The sequence below is a fragment of the Aquila chrysaetos genome, chromosome 20 (assembly GCF_900496995.4).
Source record: "Aquila chrysaetos chrysaetos chromosome 20, bAquChr1.4, whole genome shotgun sequence".
Taxonomy (NCBI): domain Eukaryota; kingdom Metazoa; phylum Chordata; class Aves; order Accipitriformes; family Accipitridae; genus Aquila; species Aquila chrysaetos.
In genome coordinates this window covers 16,105,998-16,133,197 of record NC_044023.1, presented here as the reverse complement: position 1 = coordinate 16,133,197, position 27,200 = coordinate 16,105,998, and the positions used below count along the sequence as shown (strand labels likewise).

Here is a 27,200-nt window from a genome sequence, read left to right as displayed (position 1 = left end):
AGCTGTTTCAGCTGTGTTTAAAAGGAGTAGCAAGTTCCCAAATTAAATCACCCTATTTATGGCAAAGACAAAGAGCTTCACACAGCAGGAGGATGCACTAAAGAGCCGGTTTTTTTTTTTTCCACCTGTCTCCTTTGCAAGAGTTTAAGTATTTCTATCCCTATCTTGCTAGTAACCATGTATCTGAAGTAATTTAGCACACAGTTATTGTGAAACAATAGAAAGAGTGCAAATAACCGATCTGGGATTCATTACATTTGGATTTTTCAGCAGTAAACTTCTGAGATTCTAATCTTCACTCAGCAGATTAATATTTCAGATCAATGTCAGAGGAAAACTGAGGTAAAAAACCACCACACCTAAGCAAAGTATTTATCACTGGCGTACTCGCTGTCCACACACTTGGCTACAGCAAGCACAAATTTACATCCAACTCATACATGCAATATAACACTGAAATCCAAGAGGCCATGACTACAGGATCAAAGCTTTATTTCAAATGTAACATATTCTATTCATGGATTATAATCCTTGAGCAAACAGAATATTACAGTAATGAAGACCTTAGCATTACAAATATGTTAAAACAGCTTGCATTTGGGGTGATATTTAAGGTCAAGTTGTATCTGAACACAATTATTAAAATATTATGAAAATTACCATTATGGCGTAAATAATGTTTTCTTTCAGACGTAACCTCTAAAAGTACATTCCATTTCAAATTTGGTTTTCTTATTTTTCAGTACCAACAAGCTCAAACTGAGCATCTACATCACTGACCTGCTCTATGTGAATGAAAAAGACAGAAATGAAGAACTGTATGCTCAGCCTAAAATCTAGCTCCCAACTTCTATTGAAAACATGACCCTGAACAAATACAGTCAAGAGGATACCATAGTAAGTGTCAAATAACGTGTCTAAACCATCTTATTATTTTGTATGTACTCTCAAATGAAATTAATAGGCTCGAGAAAGATTCTGCGGAGTAAGAAATTTCTTATCCTAGGGAAAACTAACATGCCTTCTGCTACTGCCCCCACAGCCAGAATAACTGAGAAAGTAAAAAGCTCGGGAATGTGATGGTAGAGGTGACAAGATGGATGAACAGGCTGTGCTCCTGGGTTAGTACTGTGGTTACTCATCTGTGCATAAACCTAAAAAAGGATGATTAATTAATTATGTCTTGCAAGATACTCAAAGATTAACTTACAAACAGGCAAAACCTTTGGTTTTCCTTACCGCTCTTCTCTCAATTGCCTTCCCCCACCCACCAGAAAAGGACAAGAAGCAACAGGCTCTTAGGACCATTGCAGTTTATGTATACATAAATTTTAGCACAAAAGGGTGAGGAGCAAGTCAAGAATGCAGACTAATGGGCTGTCTTCTGGGGGGGGGGGGGGAATTACCCGAGATGGGTAGGAAATTACATAAGATATATATAATGTAATATATATGAAATATATATTTTATATTTATATATATATATGAAAGCTTGGGATAAGATGGGGTATAACTACATAGAATCAATATATTTGAAGTAACAGCCTTGACTTGGTGAAGAATACCCATTCAAGATCTCATTTAAAGCTGATATTAAACCGTATCTGTATTAATCAGTTTTGGAGATTTTTAAAATTTTCTTTTAAACACACTACACTTTAACTAACATTTGTTTTCTCAAATTTGTATCTATAGAAAGGCAAGTGGCAAGCTAGGAGACGCCATATAATTATGTTCCCTGCCACTGCTTGTCCCAAGGTCTGTGCCAAATCAGGAAACGCTCACTCCTGTACCTTAACAGCCCTGCTGTGTGCCTCCCTGCCCCTACTGCTGTGCTGTTTCAGTCTCATATGCAAGTGCATTTATTCATATCAGACCACAGGCCAACATGAAGGCCCTTGTCTCTGAGAGCAGTCACCTATACACATTCCTGCTTTAAACGTTTCTCTTCGTTTTTTCCTTTTCTGGACATGTTCCTGTATAGTTTTCCATGCACTAGTTGTCCTATTGCTTCTAAAGTTATGCTGCAGGAAAAAAAAAAAAGTAATTTCCTTCTTTGAAAAGAAGATAATTTCATTTTAATCTTAATCTCTTTGCCCAGTAACAACAATACAATAATCACAAACACAGTATCTGAGCAGTTAACTGCAGCACAAAAAGTACACTAACACTGCGTGCAGGTGCCTTTCACAGCACTGCTACAAAATCCTCACCCATCCAGCTGCCATGCCCTCATAGTCCACACACTTCACTTTCTTTCCATGGGAAATCAAAAGGGACAAGGAGATAGTGAGCATCTGCATTGTGTTCCAGTGTTTAGGCGGAGTCCAAAGAGATAAAGACCCAGATTATTCACACGTATAAAGTACTTAGGGGCCCAGATTTTAGTTTAAGTGATTTCCCTTTGGATGCAAAGACCAGGATGAATCCTAGTCTTTGTTAGCAACTAACTGCTCACCCGTCCCTTCATTCTGGGCATCATGTGTAATAGCTTTTCCCTTCTTGTCTGCTCAACTGGTTCCAATTATTTGCTTTTTAAATGTGAGCTCTACAATTCTAAGATCCATACACATTCCCGCTAAATGAGATTGAGAACCACATTGTGATCTTACAGAAGAAAATATTACCAAGTTGTCTTTGTGACAGAACACTGAGTAGGTATAAAATTGCAATGGTCTCTATGCCAGGTTTTTTTTTTTTTTTTTAAGCTCTTTGCTTGTAAAATGAAAGCCTAATTTGATATTTTTGTAGTTATATAACAGTTCTAATATTTTGTGACATTTTGTATTGTGACACTATAGATGAAATTGTCATCGGACTGACACCCTTTACTGTTTATTCCTTAATTACAACTGTTAACAACACTGCAGAGAAGCGTGCTAATCTGCCATCACATATTATGAAAACAACGTTATTGTTACAAACACCAACACCCACTCAACAGGATATTTCTAAGATGGCAGTTTCTGTAAAAACTTATCAGTTTAATGGAGCCTTCAATAGAAAAAGTTTAAAATGAACTCTTAATATTCCCATTGAAAACATACAACAATTTTATACCGCAGCTTAGGTTTTGAGTTTGTGTCAGTGATTCTTCATGCTACATAGAGATATAAATTTTTTTAATACTAAGCGTATCTCTATGTAGCATAGAGATGCATAGATCAGTTCACTAGTAGCCTAGCAAAATTTGTAATCGTTACATTTTTGTATCCTCAAACACTGGCAGAGGTAAAATTTTCTTCTCCTACTTTCAGGACGGGGGTGGAAGTATGTTGTTGCATATGAGATTAAATTTTAACAATACATTGACTCAAGTCCAGGTTCTTAATTAAAAAAAAAAAAAATTTTTTTTTTTTTTTTCTAAGCTTCCTTTGCTTAGGAAGGATTAAATTTCTGCAGGGCAAGTCACACACCTGGAAGGATCTTCCACTGAACTGATATTTCAAAAAGCACTGCACTAGAGCAGTGAAATTTTCATACCGAGTTAGCCCACTATACAAACAAAACTCACTGATACTTCACCTCTGTAGGAGGAAGCTGAGGAGCTGTTCAATGGCTGAAAATGAAAACATTATCTCAACTTCTATATATGCTTGGTTCTCAGACAGCCACTGCCAGCTACCTTTCAGTTTGCTTCTTTCAAACTTTTCATGCCTAAGCAAAAGTTCTCACTTGTAGATTATGTTAACAGAAAGAAAATACCATTAAGAGCAGCCTAGAAGTAGCAAAAAACCCTAGAGATTTGTTTACTTTTTCTTGTCTTTACCCACCCATTCGACAGGAAATATAAAGTAGGCAGCAGGAGGTTGGGAAAAGAAGCAGTGGTTACTGGAGTGAGGTGTAGAAGCAGTGAAAGTGGCAATGACAAAACTCAAGGAAAATAAGATGCAGAAATTCAAGGTGTTCCTTCTACAACTGCTCTCATGATGGTTTTCAGACTGATTCCTGGTGCTAAACCAAGGCTACCCTGTCTGATACAAACAACCTGCCTTTCCTCTTCATGGTAAATTCCTCCTTTCTCCCTCATCCACAGAGGCATACAGCACAGATGACTGCAGTGATAATGCATGAATCTGTCTTTACTTATCACACTTATATGTAGATGCAGAGGATTAAAAATAACCTAAAACTCTTCTCATACTGAAAAAGCAATTGCCTTTGTGGGGTTCTATACACCGGTGTTTCTCACTTTTGATCCTAAAAGCCCCTTCGAGGATTGCTTCTCTAATATAGAGAGTTGTATGCAATGCAACAATGGAAGCAAATTATCCAATATAGTTCATTTACATTGAAATTTAATGGCATGATATTCTGTTGCCTGATCTGGATGATCTTGTCTGCTTAAGCCATAAATTACAAAACAAAATCAAACTACAGTGTTTATTTTTGTGGTTCTTCTTCTGGGTAGTTTATGTTCTGTTTTGTAGTTTTCATTTTCTTAAAACCAATAGGAACTTCTGCTCTTCCTAAAAGAAACTGTTCCCACTTGGGAAGAGATTCTTTTACTGATGCCCAATAGAGAGTCTGAGAAAGATATAAGAAAAAATCAACTTAATTTCAAAATCTGTGTCAGCCCGTTTAAAAACAACATAGATATGCAATGCATTGTTAAATATTGCCTTATGAGTGAAGCAATTCAGAAAAGAACAACGTACTTACACATGAAATTTCAAATCTCCTGTATGATACAAAATACCAGCCTGGAAAGATTTCATTCTGCAGCATGAACTGTGAAGTGACTGAATGTGCCCTCTTGTGGTAAGCAACAGATTAGTTTAGACCCCCACAGTACCTTTAATAAAATATTTTCCGTGATAATAAACTTTTCCAAAAGCAGCTTCTATATTTAAGTATGTACATTAGTGGAATTTCATTTTGAAGTGGAAAAAAATGTTTAATGTTATAAACAAAAAGTGCTATGTAAATTGGTTACCCTAGAAAAGTTTGCAGTAATGTAGTTCAAAATATTTGAGTGAAATTTTAGACATGATAAATCACTGATGAAGTAATAGGCTCCAGTATTTGGATCACAAATAAAAAAAGAAAAAAAAAAGCTGTATACTTACCCTGTGGTCTAGGAAGACCACTGTGGATTATCTAACCCTTTCTCTGCATTACCCTGTGCGTCTGAGTAATAAATTTAACTTTCTTTATCTGTGGAATGGACATACCATTCATCATCTTTGTGTTGGTATCCTAAGGATGACTTTGTTGTTTGTAGGAATTTGAAGAAAATGTTAAGTGTCATGTATCATTTTTTTCCACAAAATAATGTGATCAAAGAGCTGTATTAAGGCAACATTTTAATCCATCTACCCATGTAAGTATTTTCAGACATTGATGTTCATTCGAAAAAAAGTAATTTTGTAGTAGAAAACATTTATGGTACACATGTATCGAGCCTTTCTTTCTTTACTTGTTTAAGTATATAATGTAGAAGAAGCGTACCACAAAACTGAACATATCCCTGCAGAGTATTAGATTCCTGGCTAATCATTTTGATCCTTACATGTAACTCAGATATAACTATGGCTCTTGCAGATTTACAAAAATATTTTCTTCAACAGATTTACTCAAAGAATCTTTTTTGACAAGCATATGTGCTGTCACACAAAACTACTCCGACTTAGCAAGCTGGGGATCCATTATAGCCATAACTTTCAAAGTATATTAATACAGACAGATATATGGCTGAGTGAAATATGCTCAGAAGTGTTTTGGAACAAAGCACGCACAAGAATTTTGTACCATGAAAGAAAGTTTTCTTTTTCACTATTTATAGCACTCTTCTCTAGAATTATAAAAAAGGCTGAAATAGGATCTTCTCCTTCAAATAGTAACTCTCTTCTCTCTAAAATTCAACCACTGCTGCAGAGTGTAGACATCTCTGCAGCCATAAGCAATTGTTCTCAATTGTCCAATTTGTGTGGACTTCAGTCTACGTATCGCCAGCAGCTTAACACCTAACACAGGACAGAGGGAGAAGCAGTCCAAAACTGATCCAAACAACTCTAGCGGTGCCTTGAAAGTCCTCGAGGAGTCTAAAACTACTTCTGAACACAGTCAAAATAGGTTCAATATTAGTAGCTTGGCATCTTTCTTAGCATCATTCAAGATGTACATGTATCTAGGAAAAAATGTACCCTTTTGCCTAAAAATTTCTAAAAAAAATTAAAAAAAAAAAAAAATCACTGAATGGGCATGCTCAGTGTGCACCCTGCAACAGTGATAAGAGTAGGCTATTTACAAAATGCAATGACAGACAAAAACTTTTAACAGTAACCAGAATAAGAAGTGATGCCTCTCATTTAAGTTATAGCCTAAGCATTACAACACTTGCCCAGCAGGTGTGAAACTAATGTACAATACACCTCTCCTCACAGGCTGACAGTGATAAAATCTATACCTTTCCCCTCCTTTGACAGCACTGTAGCGCACCAACTAGTGCGGGACACTCCATGCTACTATGCCTGTGGAAACTAAGCCCCCATACAACAAAGAACCCAGAAACCACTGGTGCAAGAAACACAGGTGGGAACCTGACTCAGTGGCCTTGTGGTTAAGATGTTTAGTTTGCAGCAGGGAGAGCTGTGCTCCAATTCCTGTTCCCAGGACTGTTTCTGCCCTCATCATTCATTCATCGCTGCATAATACTGATAAAACACTCTTGAGACTAGGGAACTGAACTTGTTATGTTCTATCAGGATAATATTTAGGTCTCACAGTAATTTGCTGTTCAAAATTTTTAAATAATGTTTTAGGGACTACAGGTGGATAAGTAAAAATGGAGTGTTCCTGCTGTCGCAGTACTTTTCATAAGCTCCCGTACAACCATAGAATAACTCTGAGAAGTGAAAATTTCTCTCTTCATGCTGATAAACTGCTGACCCTGAAACATAAAGATGGCAATCTGTGGCAAACTGAAAACGGGATGACCATATAAAACAAACTAAATAGCTCTGACATAATAAACACAGTAATCTTCTGATATTCACAATATTCATTTTTATATTTGACTTCATTTTTAAATAGAAGTTTGTATAGATCTGAAAGCTGCTAAATATTTCCACCAGAATGCTCCAGAATCTAGGGACCTTGCCCCAGAATTTAGGTTCAGCTTGCTACACAGTACACAGGCCTTTGGCTATACCAGTCACTGGATTTTAAAATCAATTATTTTCACTTTAAGAACATGCTTCAGGGGGAAAAAAAGCAAAATATTTGGTAAACAGCAAATGAAAAGACAGAGTTTGAGGACTTACTTCTAACTTAACAGTATCGGGATGTGGAAGTAAATACACTCTTTCTTGCAGCTTTTTTTCTGCTGCTTCTATATCCTAAAACACAGGCAAAGTATATTTTAAAAACAAACACTGGCAATTTTAAAAGGAAAATGCACACTCACATAAAGACATTTAAATTAACTAAATAAACCCATTACAGCTAAAGAGCATTCAAATAATAACACTGAAGTTCAAATCTTTCTGTTTAGTCATTCTGAAATCCAACTTGTAAGACTAACATCCTACAGTTTCTAAATATGTTTGCTGTACCTTTTTGATACAAGAATAGATTTCATGACCACATAAGACTGTTGCTGTAAAACACCGTTATTCTTCCTAAACACTAGGGTAAATTACAGATAAATTCTGTTCTATAAAACTTAAGAAAATAGAGGGGAACAGAATGGTTTTCTCTGTGCTGCATGAAGACTGAAGTATGTATTCTAGCTACTGTAACTGTAAAGTAACTAGGCAAATTATGTGCAAGATCTTTACTCCTCAAGACAAAGATGACTTGCTAATATGCATGCATAACATGTGCACAAAAATGTAGAGCTGCAGCAAGCTGTTCACCAGACAAACTTGGATGACAATGCACCTCACATAGCTTTCTTACAAAAAAAAAAATCAGTATTTGGGTTTCTGCTTGTCCAGTGGATGTGTGCTGGATTCACAAAGGCCTAAATAATTTTTTTAAAAAAGAAACAACCAAAAAACAACAGCAACAAACAAATCAAAACATCCCCCCAAAGTAACCGCCCTCCCCCTTTAAAGTTCTGACCCATTCTTGTGGGCTTAGTTCCATACCCAAACATTGAAGAGATTGAGTGGTGGGCAGATGAAGAGAGACAGAAAGGGACGTGGGAGTGGGGTGTGAAGAAGCCAAAGCTGAACAGAGTGGAGGGGGAAAGAAAGTATAGCAGATGGCAGAGTTGGGAGCAGAGAGCGGGTGTGAAGAGTACAACAGAAAAACTAAATGAGAGAGGAAATTCCCCAAAGGGACTTCCCAAATATTCACCACCACTGCCACTGAAAAGAAGAGTGAGATTCTGGAGGAGCATATCCACAAGAGAGACCAAACATGATTACTCGTATTGAATAATAGCCAATCTGAATACATCAATAAGTAAACAGTGCTCGACTCAAGTTTCGTTTGAAAAATATGACTCAAATTCAGTAGAGTATGATTAATAAAAGCAAAAAAACAGCCTTACTGTTAGTTGAAGTTCAACTTAGTGATACAGATACACTCAGTTCATTCAATTTACAGTGTTGATATTATTTTATTTCACTAATTCCTTTTACAGCATGACTGTATTCTCTTGTACATAACTACAAACCTAATCCAAGCAGAACTGTTCTCCCTTTTGTACAGCAAAATGCATACCCTTGTAGACAGCTAAAGGATGTCTGAGAAAGAGCAAACTAAGTCTCAGATTTATCCAAATCCTCAGAAGTAGCACGTGGCTGCCTCTTTTCAGGTGAGAAAAGACTAACATGGGATAAACATAAAGGGGGAATATGAGCAAAGATGGAAGCCATTTGAAGTCACAATGTCAAAATAACAGAGGACAACACAGACTTAAGAAACCTAAGGAAGGAATGTCTCTGTTGCATGTACTTAGACAGATACACCAAATGCATCTCCTATCAGTATGGCTCAGACCAAGTCTGGAGAAGTTGTCACCATACTGAAAAGAAGGATCCATCAGTAATGTTCACTTCGTATTCTTCCACAGGATTTTCCTCCTTTCTGATTCCTTCTTCCTAATTCCTGTGGAAATTTTCACAGGAAGGAAGAGTATCAATCAAGATCATTATTTCTTTATATAACCAGCTAAGTCATTGGAATGTTTATGGTGATAGGAAATGAGTGTCTTTCAGGCAAGAAAGGAGACAGCAGTTGTGCATATATGTTTAGTAGAGAAGGTCACTTTGGCATAGCCTAGATATTGGATGTGTCTTTTTGTTGCTCACCCTAGTTTGTATGTTGTGCAGTCTATTGTCATTCAGAATACTGATTTAATGACAGACAGTGAAAGAAATTTTTGCTGGAAGGTGTAGTATGCTTTAGAAAATAACTGGAACTACCAAAAGATTAGATGGCACTTCTTGTGTGTCTATACAACTGGTAAGCTTTGTATGAAAAAGAAATCCCTGTCATCAATATAAAAATAAATACATCAGCAGTGTAAACTTCTTTGGAAAAAACAGCAGATCTAGTATGCCACAGTACTGAAAAAAGAGAGCATCTTACAATGCTTCCCCTAAAACCACAAGGACTGGAACAAAAACAATTCAAGACCCTTCCCCAGAGGTAAAATGGAGTGCATGACACATGCATCACTTTTAGGGGACCAAATTCAGCTGTCACTTATATTGATATCAGTCTGGCAGAATCCCACTTAAATAATTCTAGAATTACATGCCTGTGAAGGAAAGGAAATTTAGTCTAAATTACCTTCCCAACACTAATTACTATACAGCATATTCTTTTATTTCCTATTTCATGTTATAAGCTGTTGCACAGTAATGTACATTTCTAAACACAAGAAATATTACTGACAAATGTCATAAATTAGATTATAAATGCTAGTCTAGTTTCTGCTTTTATTATGACAATGTTATATAAGTACCAAATGATACAGATTTCCTTAATCTGCAGTCTCCCTCTAAAGACATCAAGGAAAATATTCTGATAATTATGCTAAAATGCTGAACAAGTGCTTATAATGTTAAAATTTCAATTTAAAAAAATGTTTATTTCCTTGCTTCCTACTGATTAGAAAACAAATTAATTTTGAAATGCTTTTCTGTGCATAAATATCAACTAGCACAGAGAAAGAAAAATGTCTTTTGCTATGATCACATACTGAAAACAACTGATTTTGCTTACATGCAGAAAACCAGAAATGCAAATAAAAAAATAACACTTCATCATGTCCATGTATTTTTGAGTAGGCCAAATCAACAACTCTCCACATGGTAACTGTGAAATGTACAGTGCCTGGTATCAGGAACAATATTCTGAAGCTGGCACATTAATCAGTCTTGTTTTCAAGCTTCTCATATATTATTCCGCATAGATTTTTTTTTTCCTGCTTTCTTCTGTTATCAGAAAGCATCTGCAGGAGTGCATGCCTGTTAAAACTAGTATAAAATTAATAGATTTAAACTGATTTATGCTACTTTATCCTGCAACAGAATTTGTTTTGATACATATGTTTTTGCTTTTTTTCCGTACAAACACCAACATTTTTGACACTTGAAAGGAACAATTTTGAGGATGTGACAGAAGATGGCAAATATCTGTTTAACTGCAAAAATATTTACACTCTGTATATGTCTGAGCTATTGTTAACATTTCCAATACAACAAGCTTTCAGCATGCAGAAATATATTCTGCATTATGTTTGCCTGTATATATAAAATGAGACTGCATTTATAAAAAATAAATAATTTACAAAAAACTATATTTATGAAATAAAAATCTATTATAAAATGTATATCGAAAATGGGAGTCATAATGGCTGAAATTACTAAATCAATGGAGTATGAACTATGGAAAAAATAAACAAACCATCCACTTCTCCACAGCCTCCCACTGAAGCATGTGAACTTATCTATACCCCATACAGAGGGATCTGATTGCCCCAGCCCAGAATACACCAGTTTACCAGAGTCCAAGTTGAAAAATCTTCCTTGTCACAGAACAGTTAAGAAGTCATCCCTGATTAACTGTTCTGCCTTGTCTGCCAGTCCCTAAATACAACTTCCATTTAAATACAAAGAAGGCCTGCAATAGAATTTTACCCACCTGAAATGTGAACATTTTAAATCTTAACCAGGCTCTGCATGAAGAAACAAAAAATTTTTGGTGACGCTAATTAATCTTGTAATTTTCTAGAGTAAAACTTCCTGTTTCAATAAACACAGTACAGGCAACATGGACCCTTAATAAGGAAGAGTTTAAAGAAAATGCACAAGAGGTACAGTTTTCTGCTGTTTCCTGAATGACAGACAAACATTTTTCAAATGCACGCTCGTGTCAGTGGTCAAATGCAATCTCTTCAAACTCAGATGCCTAAGCTAGGGGTTCCAGAACAGGTTTTAGCATTCCAGTCCCTGCCATCAAACCTAGATCTTTTTAGTTGCCCATTCTCAAACATCTGCTGAATTTACCTAGGACACACAAATCTTACCTAAATATGACAACAGCTATGTAGAACAGCTATTAACATTATTAACAGTACCACCACTAGGAAGAGCCAGAAACACCAAACACTGCTTTTATAGACTTGCAAGTAAGATTCCTGAAGTCACTCTACACCTCTTTAAAGAAAAACGTTAAAGTGAGAACTTTTTCCACAACTTCACACAACCACAGCGGGAGAATAGTTCCTACCCTGGGCTAAAAGCATTATAGGCTGGTCAGCCCCTATTTCCAAACATAACTCCGTATCTTGAATCAAAGTGTAGAGGTGCTGTGAGTCTTGTCAGACTCTTAAGTTCTCTTAGGCAGACATGTAATACCATGTGTTGCATCTCTACATGTACTTCTAAAAAAAAAAAAAAAAAAAAAAGATAGTAGCAGCTGCCACCACGAGGCTCATATAAGAAGGGCATGGGAAACAGGTAGTGATGCCATCAGATAATAAAGACTTGTCATTTAATACTTTTGGTCAAGTTCCAGAAGAGGGAACTGTATATAGGAGAATTCAAATGATAACTATAGAGCAAACACTTTTTTTTAATTCTCTAAGCTACATAACCATGACATTTCAATGCGGTTCCTGGTAGTTGCAGAAACTTACATTTAAAAGTGCTGCATTCCTTTTATGAGCTGCATCAGCTGCTTGAGTTTGCCATGTCTTTTTAGTCTTTTTGTCTCCTAGATAAGTCTCCATCTGCTGTAGCAGCTCTGATCTCTGAGACAGTCTACAAAGGAAAACATTTTGCTAAGTGGGTAGAACATTTTGCTCAGGAGCTAGAAAATAACCTTTTTACCTTACCCAGTTTTCTCAAAACTATGGGGCTAATTAAGCCGGCTGTAGGGTGGGTGTGCTGGGGGAGGGAAAAGGTACAGGCAGACACCACCTGCTGTGCTTGTATGAAGCTATAACATTGCAACCAGCAGTCCTCATAAGCTAAGGTGCTTAGAAGCACTGCATCTCCCAGAACAGGAAAGACAGGGTGGGTTGGGGTGACTTGATCAGTGCTACTCTTGCTCATTGGCAAGTACTAGTTGTTACAAGAAAAGCAGATTTTTCTGAATCATTACTGTATTTGCTTCACAATCTGAGTTTACAGGGGAACAAAGAAGTAGTTCTATAATTGAGGCGTAGAGTGAGAGAATCCAATTACCTTCCCCAAACAGGAATTTAACGGTGACAATGGTTAACAATGGAGATCTTAAACCAGGACCACCATTGGAAGTGAAAAACCTCATCAACCCAAATACCCTTAGCGGCAAGCGAATTCCAATAGTTCATGAAGGAAGAGTGCCACCTCCTGGAACACCAACCCCTTGTTGAAATACCGCTTGTGCTCTGTACAGAGCTCGGATTCACTGTTCACAGGATGGTCATGTGCAGTGAGGGAGGTCTCGCAAGACCACAACACAAACTGCTGTAAGGCAGGCCACAGCACCGAAACAATTACTTACATCTCTTCATGTCTTCTAGCAAGGTGAACCTCCTGAGCCAAATAGGATGACATTTTCAGTTGTTTGCCCCAGTTTCGTCACTCTACAAAAGGAAAACCAAGTGCAATTAAAGTCTTCCAAAGACATGCATGAACATACACTTTTCAGTATTAACCAATTCCATGTTAAAAAGTTGCACACATGGTATTTATATACCAGCTATCTATGCAAAACCTGCCATGAGACATTGTTACATTGTGCTTTGAATACGTGCACACTAATAATGTTCACAGTAAGTTTTGGGAAAATCTTACTATATTCTAATCATTCACGAGAACTAAAATTTGACTTTCAAGTTTCAGATTTAGCATTAAGTTTTCTCAAGTTTCAGCTGCTTACAACCACACAGGCAAACTATGTGCTTGCATAATTTGTGTATTACTGTTCACATTAGTGATTTCTGGCTTTTGTCATGTTACTCTGAACACAAAGTCGTACTTGTAAACATCATTTATAACTACCTCTCACAGATACAGTGCCCTGTTCACAGCAATCTATGTTTAAGTACAGGCATGATTAAACTAAGTAACTTAAGCTATTAAACCAGTTCAATTTTTGAGTGCTTGAAAAATTAAGTGAAAATTTCTTGAGCTCAGCTCTCCAGTACTGTAACACAGTACATGATGGAATACACAGCTTAAATTGTTTACTTCTTACAATTTTTTTTTTTTTTTTTTTTTTGAGGTATGAAGGAAATCAACTGCCCACTGCATGCAAATCAAGATCTTACAGCACTTTTCAGAAGGCTGGAAGTGTTTTACAGTCTAACATTTCTTCCCCTCAGAGGTGACTGCACTGTTGTTACATTAAGTAAAATTAAACAAAAGAACCTATTACATGTTCACAGTGTTGAAAGGTGGGAGAACAAAAAGATCTCATCAATATGAGAACATCAGGATAGGCCTCCTGTCTCTCAAGAGATTCACATGTAAGTTTGAAGCAAGTTATTTACATGTGCACTCTTAACTTCAGCAGAGCCCATTCTCTAGGGACGCACGTTTCCCCACGCTCTGAAAAACACTTCCATGCAACTGGGCTATTGCTAACGCTTCCCCTTCGTTTAATAAGGAGCACGTCCCCTCCGCGCTCTTTCCCTCAGCCAGAGAACTTCACGCTCTGTGCGAGACCAGGCGAGACCTCTGCTCACCGGGCAACGCCTTTACCGGCAACGGGAGAAACTGAAGCACGGGGAGCGCAGCCGCTCGCACCTCTTTTCTTTAGGGGAGCCTAGCTTACAAACAGCGGCAATAAAGCAGCACCCAGTGCGAGCACCCTCCGCCCGCAGCACCACGGGGCAAGCGCCCCACACGCGGCTTCCCTGGGCGGCTGCCAAGGCGTGAGGCGAGCCGGGCTGGGCCTCTGCGGGGAGGGCCCCCCCCCCCAGCAGCCCCACGCTCACCCCCGTCTCGTCAGAAGCCCTTGGGGGGGCGGCAGGAGGCAGCGGGGGCGGGCGCTGCCCCCTCAGGCCGGCACCCCTCGAAAAGGCGGGAGCGGACCGGCCGCCGCCGGCGGCGCGCGCGAAGGGGCACCCAGGAGCCGCCCTTAGCCCTACCATTGGGAACGGGGGGGGGGGGGGGAATCCACGAGCCCGCCGGAATGTACCATTCTGTAGGAATGAGGGAGGAGAAGGCAGGAAACAAAGTAAATAAGTACGGAGACCTAGTTTACCTTTAGCCTCGCCGGCTTCGAAAAAGAAAGCAACCACCCACCATGGTCTCCGCGACGCCTTTACCCCCCCCCCGCTGCCATGGAGACGGCCGGAAAGGTGGAGCCTAGCCGCAGGCGCTGATTGGCCCCGTCGCGCCTCGGTAGGCGGAATCAGGCGAGGTCGAGATCCGCCTTTGCCACTACGATTGGAGGAGCGAGAGGAGGCAGGGCCCAATCATTGCCGGCGGGCGGGCCGCGGCGGGAGGGCGGTCTCGTGCAGTGACCGTTACGCCTGAGGGGCGGTGGCGGGCAATGGCAGGGGGCCCGGCCGGGCCGGAGTGCGGCGGGGGTCGGCAGCGTTGCAGGCACTGTGCGCGGTGAAACCCATCGCCTGAGCCACCCCCTTCCCCCACGCACAGGCACGGCAGACTTGGCAATAGTTTGGACAAACTTTTTAGGCTTTGCAGCCCAAATGACACCGAGGAAGAATGAACCCGCTCCGAGTGGGGTTGAGGTGTTGCTGAGGGTTAGCATTGCCTGTTATCGCTCCTTCCAGAGACCGCTCACCCCCATGCCTTCGTGTTCTCTAGTGAGGGACTTACATTTGAAGCCAGTCGTTAACTTTCCTGCACAAAGCACGGCATTCCGTGTTTGGCACGGGAAGTGCGCTGTGAATGCCAGCCAGGTTCTTTCTCCACGTGCGTTTACCAAACCCTGCGGTGTGATCTTGCCCTCTGTAAAATAGAGCGCTGAACTTCTTCCAGGCCTCAAAGCTGAGGAGTTACTGAGGCTGACTCTTGTCCTTTATAGTCAAACTTTCATCAAAATGTACTTTTAAAAATGCACAATCCACTTTTTTTTGTGAATGTTTTGTCCTTCGCGGAAAACATAAACCAAACAATTCTAAGCCAAATACAGCTGAAAGTTCATTTTTCTTAATTTTTTTTCATTGTTCCCTGATAGATTTATGCACGTTTACAGCTGCAGGTGATTTCTAAAAACAGCTCTGAAAGAGCTTGTCTTCCCTGTTTTCTTTCTAAACATTCTCTGATCCTAGTGTTGAAGATGTCTCATCATGAGCCTTTCTTACTGCTGATCAGAAGTTTCTTCTTGTGATTCTTCAGCTGTTTTCTAATTTTTTTCCATTCTCTGATTTTATATTTCTGCAACAAACTCATATTAATTCTTTTCATGATATATAATTAAATACAAGTGCTTTAATAGACTTGTCAACTTACCCCCACTTATTGCAGCAGTCAGGATAAATAGTACTTAAAATCTTATTTTTAATTTTTTTTTTACCATTTTGATTTAAAGACAAGACTTTCCAATAAATGATACAGAGAAATAGGAGTCTGTCCTCATTTCTAATGGTGTGAAAAGCTAATGGTTACGGTCTCACTAAATTTAACAGAAAGCCTAAGTGTTTTGCATATTCTACTTTGAGCTACACCAGTTCTCTGTAATGGTGGTGATCTTTCTTTCTCGTAGCGTTTAATGAATTTCAGAAAGAATAGAGACAAATTGAAGTTTGGTTTACATAAACCATTATATATGCCATTTGCGGAGAGAATGCAAAGAGCATTTTAGTTAAGCTACAGATCCTATCCATTGTTCAGTGTTGCGGAAACAGAGACAGGATGGAAACCATAATTTCTTAATGACTGCTTTATGTGACAGTGGATGAAACACTCTGTAAGTTCATAGCTAATGAGCTATAAACTCTGCATTTAGTTTTCCAGTATTAATGTTCTTTTTTCATTAGAAGAGCAACCTAACCTAGATCAGTTCCAAATTTGTCAAGAATATAAGCTTTAAACTTATTTAAAAAAAAAAAAAAAGACGACTGCTAGTAACAGCCAGAAATCCCCAATAGCAGCGTGTTTTGAATAGGTGGTTCCTTGTATCCGTGAAGCGCCCACCATGAAGTCAGTGAGGGTTATTGCAGAAACGGCTTTATAGATAGGAGCCACTTACATGGGGAAAGGCATTCTCTTGCATATCTTAATGCACTGGCACCTAATTGTAGCGTGCTCTATTGTTATATGAATGTCGTGTGTGGTCCCCCCGCCCTGGTTTCTGGTTATACTGTGCATCTTTCTTACAGAAGAAACCTAAACATTTAATAGTTTTTATAAGAAGCCTTTTTTCCCCCAGATACTGTGTCTTCATTAGATACTTCTATCTTTATGTGAACTTACTGTTGGGTCACTGGTATAAAAATTTGAAAAACCAGATACCTGCAAGCGAGACCCTGAGATCTGTATTTACTGCCCAGTTGTGCTAAGATGAGTGAGTGTACACTTCAACACCAGAGTAGTCTCTCTGTTGCTTGGTCACAGTCTGCAGTAGAAGTGTTATGCATGAGATTGTGTTCTCAGTGAGTGCCTAAATATGGATTAAGGACTTACTGTGAGCACTGAAACGTGGGCATTGTGACCCTAGGTTTTTCTTAACCCTGCAATTTGGTTTTACTCTGAAAATTTAGAAGAGGGGTTTCTGAGCGAAACGGGTGCATTGTAACACTAGGTGGCACTTAAACACAGCTAACAAAGGCTTCCATATCTTGCAACACACCAAAACAGTCAAACACATTCTGTTCTAACATGCAGTTAATTATATCCTCAAAATGATGTCTTGGATTGATATTACTAAACAAACATGTATAAAATGTAATTACAGACAAGTGAAATAAATACTGTAGGCTTATAATTGCAAGATATGTTTTTTGCTTGTAATATGCTACACACCTGTGCGTAGTTTATGTAGCTAGTATTTTATTTTGTCATTTTTACTAACATTTAGAATGGCACGATTTAGCTTTATGTGCTTTTATTTACTGGTACCAATTTTTGCCATATGTCAGTTTTTAAAAAATGGAATGGTTTTATGTATTGGGATTTTAAAACAGGAGTATTTCAAAGGGAAAACAAAAAGAAAAGAATTTTTTTTATATGAAACCACTTCAAAACTTTTTTTAAAAACTGCATATATTTTAGTTTTTTTCTAATTGCTTTGCTTTCCTCTTCTTTCTTTACTTACCTTTTGGAGGTACACCTCTACTGCTATAGTAGCTTAATACCCACCTGGAGGTCCAAAGTCTATCTGTTCATAAACATTTCTTAAGTGATACCATTGGTAAAACATACCAGGCCTATGGGACAGTCTAAGAGACATGAAATCCCATCAGAGCAGCTTGTGGCCATCACCTCAGCTTCTGGCAGTTTTTCCTATCAGCTGCAGAAGCGGTAAGCAACATTTCAGTCAACTGCACAAGCCCTGTGCGAAGCTGCTTTAAGTTACAGGCAAGCTAAAAGGGCAAAGGCGTGCAGAGAAATGTCCTCCCAGCACAGGAGCAAGCTAATAAAGCATCAAACCTAGAAAGTGCAAAAATGGACTTCTAGTTCCTCTTTACCCTCACATTCCAATATGCAGGGAGTTGCTCTATACCTTACTGTTGGCAGGTTCCATACCATTCTCTGTTCAGGGTTACAAATAGTTGGCTTCTCTGTGGTAGTAAGTTTAGAGCCAAGATGAAGCTCCTAAATGGTAGGACAACCCAACAACACATTCCTATATTCGCATTTTGTTATTTGGCAGCTAAAGGTGTGTATTCAATGTGGGAAAGACTGGTACACCTGTGGAAGTCGCGCTTTGTTGAAAGAAAATTGCCAAAGCGTTACTGTATGCTTAGACAAACTAATGTGAGCAGTCTGTGCGTGCTTGTTGGAATTGCCCCCAGACATCAGGAGACCTGTTTCAGGTGAACCAGAACCCAAACAACAGACCAGGATAGGCTAAGCACCCATCAGCTGGGGCAAAAATAGTTGTCCAAACTAGAGACAGTTGGATCAAGCTCAGAACCAGAGTTGGGAGACCTGTGGGAAGAGGAAGAACTGACAGCTGTGAGCGTGAGGGCACAGAGGTGGTGGAACTCCAACCAGTTTGTGTGCCTGTGAAAGGGCAGTATAAAACTGTGGATCAGGCCAGGCCAAACTCTGTCCAACGTCAAAGAAAAAAAATAATGGTTGTGGTAGAAGGACATAAGGAAGAGAAAATTTCTTTATGCTTCAAGTAGAGATAAAAACCTGATAAATAGGACAAAGCTAAGAAAATCAGTATTCAGCTGCCAATTATTTGATTTTTTTTTTTTTCTTTTCTTTTTTTGAGAAAGATCCTTTCAGGTTCTGGAACAGTGTTTTTCCAGGTAGTAGTAGATATAGCTGTGAAATATAAACTAGCCTAGACAATACTTGAGACAGTTTACTGATACGCCCATTCAGTATCATCAAGGGGATACATGCCCTAACAGGTGCTTTCCATCAGTAGTTTCTATGGCATAGCTACTTCTTTTTGAAGATTTCAAGAAAACAGTTTGGCCCTTGAGTAGTAACATTAAGCCTTCTTTTTAAAAAAAAATAAATATCTACAGGCCTCAACTGACTTTAACAGAAGTACAGGTAGTAGAATGTTTTACAAGTAATTATAAAAACTATTTACGGTAATTAGCTTGAATCTAATTGCTTCTCAGCATGTTAGGATAGTAAATTACAGCTTTATTTCAAACAACTCCTGTTGTCTGTTTTCCCTAAACTGAACACAGGAAACCCAATAAAAACAAACGCTTGGAGAACCACCATTCTCAGTTCCTGTTTGAAGTATGTCAAACTGGGATGCTTAGCTTTGATCTTAGAAGCAGCACTTCACTTACCCAGGTAGACTACATCTTTCTTCCTTTGTGCACTGAAAACGTACTCCTCCTGAGAGCAGCAAGAGGATGCACGTGAACAAGAGGGACAGAAATACACCTTTTGACTCTTAAGTGAGATAGTCACATCAAATGATTTATACATGAGAAGGCTGATTCTCCTTGGCTCCCTCCCTAATCACTGCAGAGAGATAAGCTCTCCTTGACAGTGATGTAGGGCATGAGGCTTAGCATTTGGAGTTGCTCTGAAGGACCAGAGGTATCTTTCTGTACCGGCTATATAGGGAGCTTTGAGAAACTGGCTTCCTCAGATTAGTACCTATAATTATGTACCTGATCACTGTCTGATCATCTGCTTCAAAACCAACCACAGCTTATGTCTATCACACCCTAGAGGAGGTTCAGTGGAGTTCCTCAAGACTGATCTTGCCTGCCATGCAGACAGAAAGCCTGTCAGCTTTGGCCTGATTTGAGATTCCTATTTGAAACCGTAGCAAGTTTACTGAGGAACAAGTCAGTGCCTGCTAATGTTCATGTGAATCCAATCACATGCAGGTACTGTTGGTTATTGAAACAACTTTCCCACACCGCTTTGAACAGACTGGACTATTTAACTTTGTGTCCGCTCTTGCTCTGGGATGATGATAGACACCATCTTCAGTTTTAGTCTGTTTGCACTGGGTATACAAGTCAGCCTGTAACTTTTATCCACTGTAAGTAAGTAATGCTATTGCCATCTGGTCTTACATTAAAATTGTCTTATTCTGTAATGATGATACATCTACAGAAGCAAAAAGTACTTTGAATTTTAATATATGCATTTATGTGACTGTCAAGATGCCTGATATTAATAGCTTGACTTTTACTGTAAGCAGAGGTAGAAGAAATAACACCACCTTCACAGTTCTGGCACAGTTTCCTTATGAGCTGAATTCTCAGACCATAGTTTCTGTCTCTGGTTTTTGCCATACAAACCTGAGCAGGAGTGTTCTATTTTTTATTTCAGTTTAGATTTTGAATGCTTTTATGAGTTTCTTCAATCCCTGAGAGAAATTAGAGAGGCAACAATGCTTCACTTATTGCATAACACCAACATTTATTGACAATAAAAATAACTGAACTCGCACAAGAAGCCAGTTTCTGCTAGGCCCTATTACTAGATTGTTGTTATGAAGGTTGAGCTTTTCATTTTTTACAAAAAACCCACTCTTTTTAAAGAACGGTCAGTCAATCTTTTTAGAAAGATTTAATAAATGACTTTTCCCCCCCTTACCAAATTTAGTCTTTTGTTGAATTGTTTCAGTTCCTATTAAAGCTTCACAAAAAATGTACCTTCTATTATATTTCTTCTAATAGGTTTCTCAGCCTTATAACTATAATAAATTTGTCAGTCTAGCTTCACTGAACACTGGACTTGAAAATCCTACCACAACAGATTATAAGTATAACCATTTCTAAACCCTTTCAAGAAGTTTTACCCTTTCTTTCAACACATTTTATGTACTCAGCAATTCAGTGAAAATAACCTTTCAGAGTCATTCTTTAAACTCTCTTTCTTGGTGATAGCACAGTCGAGTCATTTGATCAGTCAGTCAGAAAACCCGAGTTCTGTTCCCATCTCTGCCAGGGTGGATTCATAGTCTGAACCAACCTGCTTAAAGCCAGTGTTTTCTTAAGTGTTCATTCAGAGGAAATGACCAACTTGACCCATATAGGGCCTGATTTTCAGAGTAGCTGAGTGCTCAGAACTACAATTTAAATAATTTTGAGCGGTGCCCTTTAGCACTGCTAAATAAAAAAAAAAGTCTAATGGCATCTTGTTAGGTAACCAGAAATGAAGACCCTCAGAAGTAGCTTTTATAGCAGATTTTAAAAGATATCTTTTTTTGCCTAATCTCTTTCCTCTATTTTGCTTCTATGAAATTTGGTTGTTAGTTTGGGGATTTTTTTTTTAGGAGAGAAGTTACATTTTTTAGAAACACAAAACACTGTTTTGATAAACAATTCTCTTCAGGATGTGTTTTAAAGTTTGAATGAATTAATGTAAACAGAATGTAACAAAACCTTTAGAACATTAATAACCGTACTAAAAGCAGAGAAGCAAGCAGCATGATCACATAAATCTAAGAAAAGCAAACAGAATCTAAATATCTCAAGCTCTGTGTCATAAAATGAATCAACTTTTCTTTATAACACTATGTAAAGAATAAATAGCAATGCACCATATTTGCTTTGTATGGATGAATGGGAAGCAGAGAGAGGCAAGGGTTATCTAAGTAATATAAAAGTGTAATTAATGAATACTTCCAAGGGACACAAGTAATCTGCACTAATCCCAAATCGCAGCACATAGTCGATCCTTCAATTTAAACCCCCTTCTCAGGTTTACCCATAATCAGCAAGTGGAGGAAAAGATGGACTACCTCACCCCTCTCCTTTTGAGAGAATTGTTCAGCTGAGCTCCTTGTAAGCCTGTTACGGGTCATTCTACTCATTTGACCAGCTGTGATGGTTATGGTGTGTTTCTGGTCACCTGAGTTTGAAAAAAATGAAAAGGTATAGAAATAGCTTTTAGGATGATCAAGATAGTGGAGCGAGCTTGTTTTGTGAGAAGAGATTGAATTGTTTGGCTTATTTATCAAAACAAAAGCAGGAAGAGTATCTGTTTTCTACTAATACATGAATAGTGTTAACATCAGAGAAAAAAAGCTTTTTAAGCAACAAGATAGAGCTAGCAGAAGGACAAATGGATGTAATGAATAAACCTTCTCTTGAACAGAGAAGTTTGAGGAAATTGCTTACGCATCAGACAAGTGAACTTCTAGGACAGCCTCCTGGACAGAACAGAGGGGGAGGGAGAGCAAGAAATGGATTCATTTTAACACAGACCTTCATCAGTTTGTGGCTGGGAGTCTGAGACATAGCTTTCTGCATGACCTTCAGAGGGAAGCCTGACTTGCAGAGCCTTTCCAATGGCAAATCTTTTGTAGCAGCCATGTTCTGCTAAGCAGTGCTGGTGAAATTCCAGAATCACACCACCAGCATCAATATTGTAATCAGCTGCTAGTCGTCTTTGAGAGAAAACTTGGAAATTAAAGCTCCAAGTCACCTGCTGCTCTATGCCTCTGGCTATGAATAGTGTTGCAGAGGGAAAATAGGCAATAAACCATGTAATGCAGAACTTCTGCAGTCTGCTTGGCTTTGCCTGCCAAGCCAGCCTTCTTGCAGTTGACACCAATGCTATGTAGGTGTGGAGAGTATTGCCACATCATTCAGGCATTGGAAGGAGAATGTTTTTAACAAAATACCTCTGTGTTGTGAAGATCTTTCTGTCTGCGTAGGCTTCCTAATGTAAACTTCTATTTGCTGTGATCTCACTATGAGCTTTATATTACAAAGTCCTACATGACATTATTTGTAGTTGGCTGTTTGTCTGAGTCTATTTCATAGCCTAAGGCACAGAAAGGCAGGTGAATTTAAATTTTAGCTTTCAAGTTGGTTTTCAAATGCTGTCAGTTTAAAATATTAAAACAACAGCAAGTTCTAACAACATTCTCAGATTTTCTTGCCCAATTGACCATCTTTGCCTTTACTGAACAGGGCTCTATTTGTGATCTGAGTTATGGACAGCACTATAGAGTCCAGGCTTTAAAATAACTGGGTAAAAATGTCAGTGCTGCCATTGACGTGAAAAGGGTCAACGCTTGGTTTTCCGTCATTTATGTTTCAGCTTAGCAATAACGTAGTAAAGGAGATTTTCTTTGGAAAGATGAAGCAGTAAGTTCAGTAAGAAATATGAGAAGATAAATACATTCCAAGGAACGAGAAGATTACTTTCCTTAGGGGGTATCATTTATTTTCTTCATTAAACCATATCACAGAAGTATATCAGTTGATGGTTAGCTCTTCAGTTTCTGAAAATGGACATGACTGGCAAAAGCTGTAGGGTTACAGCATTTTATATCAGTTTTATAAAGAGCATGTTTTTCTAATTAAATGAGGCTTATGCAGTCATGGGGGGGGTGTGTATGTAGCTGTGCACACATGCATGTACACATCTTTCATGTCTCTTTTTTCAGCAATTTTTAAAGTTGACCAATTGCAGCCAAATTCAACACCAAGGTCACTAGTCCCAAAGACACTGCAGTTCTAAAAGTTTTGTGAAAATAGATGGCTATTCAGAGAAAAAGAAGGGCTATAAGGAGAGCTTAGCACTTGCTAGATGTCAGAGGGTCCATGTAGAATTTTTTTCCAACCAACTCAAATCCATAGGAAACCAGGCTCATTGGTTCTGTTATTCATAGACCTGCTTATCTACTTACAGGTTTTCTGTATTTAAAGCAAGTGAAATGAAACCAGTTTATATAAGCAATCAAGCGATCTGTTGCTAAAATATGGACTGCTGTATAAATCAAGCCATTAGTGAGATGCCCTAAAGTTCCTCTCTGGAAATGGGTCTCTGTAATTGGCTAATCTCTCAAAATAATTTGTGATACCTTTTTACATATTGTGCCAACTGGAATAATCAAACAGGGCTGATTAAAATTATGCTTCCCCAGTTCTATTTGAAAAATGTAGTTCATAACTTTTATATACTTCGAATTGTCTTAGACTGTTATAGACTCTGAGAAGGTACTGTTGTCTCCACACTAGAAGACGCATAGCCAAGTGAAGAAATGGTTATTAGTCTCTGTTCATGTATGAGAGACTGTGGGTGTTACGTGTAGGAAAGATCATGAAAGCATGGCCTAAATCCCACACAGCATGCTGAAGGTAGCAAGGTACATCACCACAAGGTGCTGAAGGTACCTTCCAAAAATGTAATCTCTGGCAGTAAAGGATCATTTTCAATGTAATCTGAATATTATTGATCGAGCACTTTTGGACACTAGGGGAGTCATTTCTGGGGCACATCTCCCACTATAGATATAGCATAGAATTAGGAGTAACATCCATTTAAAATCAGAGACCAGATGAAGAAAAGAAACTATGGGAATTCATTCTGAAAGGGAACTGAGTATTTTTAAAAAAATAAAGAGCCAGTTAACTTAGGGCAGTAAAGTTGGAATTATACAAGTCAGGAACTATTCAGTCACCGACTCTTTTTAGAGATGCACTATGAGAGTGAACCAAAGCGAATCACTAAAGAGACATTTTAAAGGACTTCAGCTCTACTCCATTGCTTTTGGCTCTTCCGCTAACTGCTTTTTTCCATGTGCCTTCAGTCTTAGCCAGGGTGGTAGGACTGGAGAAGAGCACGCATACCAAACCAGATACCCGTGCCAATACCCACTACCTGTGCTGACCAGAAGCTGCAGCTGATGATCCACTTTGTCATTCCACACCATCTCACACTAGTGTCTATGTGTGTGATAAAAGCAACTTATTGCTCTTGATCTTCATCCTTTTTTTTGCGCTCTGCATAATACCCAAACCAAGGGAAACCTTAAAAGCTAACAGCCACCAATACAATATATAGCAGGATGTACTTGGGACCACAACTAGAACAGCCTCTGGCCAGGCAGTCCCTATTCTTCCGTGGGAGTCTGCAGAGCTGCGTGTGTGACCCCGCGCTGTGTGGCAGTGTCAGGAGCAGCTCTCACCGTGCACTTGAACCAGCAGCTATGGCAGAAATCGCTCCTCTCAGCTAAGTGAGCATTAATTGCTAGTGTTTTGAATAGAACAGAAAGGAAATATCCATCTAAGGCTGGACTCTCCAGCTTGTTGTGAACCCCCGCCCTGTTCTTCCAAGCTGAGGTGCTTTTACCGCAGAACCTAAGTGCTCCTGTCTCAGCCCGATAAGTAACCCTGTATAAGGAATTATCTTCTAATGAACCATGTGTTTGCAAATTCCACACAAGTTCTGAGAAAAAAGGAGGGGTTCTTTCCCCCTATAGTTTATTGAGAGTTTTTGTTTGTTTGTTTGGCCTCATTGCATATGCTTGCAAGACTATGAGGAAATACAACCCTTGGAAGGTTGGGAAGTTATGATAATGTATGCCTGCCTTCTCATAATCTTCCTGGTGTAGTCTGTGTTTAGATTTCATTCACTTGCTTATAGAAAAGCAATTGGATTAGTTTTAGAAGATGAGTCAGCATGATATGGGGGTGAGGAGGAAGAGAGACAATGAAAGATCTCACAGCCACAAGATTGAGATTTACAATAAATGTGGCTTGGGAAAATTATTTGTTTACTTTGAGTAAAATTTTTACAAGTCAGTTAGGTTACTAGCTACTTTCTAGGCCAAAAAACATGTCTGAAAATCAGTTTAATCTCAGTGGAAACACTAAGTTAGAAATGGCATTCTTCTTTTTAAACTGTCAAAATGTTCTACAAAGCCCCATTTGTAGTTATGGAAAAATAAGGCACACATCATAGAAGTGCTTTAGAAAGAACCATCCTTTTGCAGTCAGGGTGCAGGATTCAGATCTGTTTGCCATACCACCACTGATGTTCCAGGCAGATCTTCCCAACATAACACAGGCAGAAAAATCTGTATTACTGAGAGTGTAGGAATATTCATACTGTATCCTGTTTCTAAGAAGGGACAATACAGGATATCCAGGGAAAGTGATAAAGAGCAACAGACATTAATTCTTACCAGGCTCTGACAGACTGTAGACTAGGCACATCCTGAACCAGAGATCGTATCCACATCTTCGTGTTTACTCCTCAGTTTAAACTCCTTTGTGTAAATGTCTGGGGATAAGGTAAAGAGCACCACACATAAATAAAGAGCAAACATGTCTCTTTATTATGCATCCACACACTGGTACTGATGATGCACATGGGTCCACAGCTAAGGTCCCAGGATACTACTACAACAGAATAATTACTATTCATCATAAATATCTTTGTCAGAAGACTGAAATAGATGTTCCTAAAATTGCTCAGGAAAATATGCAGTAATGCTGGAAAGCCAAGAGATTTAGTGATAAGGTGACAGTAAAATCTTGGCTCCGCTAAAGTCAAAATGAACTTTGCCAGTGGCTTCAGTAAAGCCCAGACTTTTGCCTTGAGAATCTGCCCAGACCAGCTGCTCCTCCTGGATGTCCTGAGAGCGTCTCCTGCCTGAAGGGGCTCCGAGGAAAGATGTGCTGTCATGAATTCAGAAAAATGGATTTTAACAAGCATGTATGCACCATGAATGACTACGCTACTCTTTTTGTGAACAACCTACTCTTTCCAGCTTTGCTATTAATTTTCACAAAGTCAGATACTGCAGCTGAGCGCTCACGGTTGTCAGTGTTTGCATTCTACCTTGTGAGGGAGAACTGGCAAGAAACATTCAAGTAGATAGGATTTTGTAAAAAAAATGTTGGCCTGCTATTTAGATAGCCCTGGAAAGTGACTGTTGTGAAAAATGAAAGACTTGAGCATAAACCACTTTTTTTTCCAAGCTTTCCATCTTCTGTACATACAAATAAGGAAAAGAACCACTCCCAGTCCTCCTTGGCAACTTCTCCGGCCATTTTATGCTAAGTGCTTCTGCTTGTAGGTTTAGTACTTTATGTTGTGGCTATCTGAGTGAAATAACTCTATTAAGAGCATGGCTGACATGGATGGGAAACACGGTTTAGTGTCCTGGTGAAGCTATATCTTCAGACACTAGACAGAACTCCTGTGAAAGGAGGATTGAAGGTACCAGCTCAAAGATGGGGATGAGAGCAGAGATGGCCATCACTGTGGCCTCACCGCTGCACTCAGACCCACAAACCTGTGTAGAGCTCTGCTGACTCTGAAGATTGTTAGCAAACTCTTGGTCTTGTTCCCAAATCTGTCTATACCGATACAATGACAAGAGCTAAGCTTCTGTTACATGCATCAGTTGCCATGTGGGCAAATGCAGTACAC

At 38.9% G+C, this 27,200-nt stretch overlaps 1 protein-coding gene across 1 annotated transcript; it reads right to left on the bottom strand.

Moving 5' to 3' along the window:
- Nucleotides 1–475: 475 nt before the first annotated feature.
- C20H3orf14 (chromosome 20 C3orf14 homolog) lies at nucleotides 476–14,739 on the bottom strand. The gene is made up of 5 exons (XM_029996014.2): nucleotides 14,659–14,739; nucleotides 12,952–13,033; nucleotides 12,101–12,224; nucleotides 7,266–7,340; nucleotides 476–4,527 (listed from the first exon to the last, which is right to left on the bottom strand). The coding sequence occupies exons 2-5, from the start codon at nucleotides 13,002–13,004 to the stop codon at nucleotides 4,384–4,386; spliced, it is 396 nt and encodes a 131-aa protein (XP_029851874.1). The 5' UTR covers nucleotides 13,005–13,033; nucleotides 14,659–14,739; the 3' UTR covers nucleotides 476–4,383.
- Nucleotides 14,740–27,200: the final 12,461 nt, after the last annotated feature.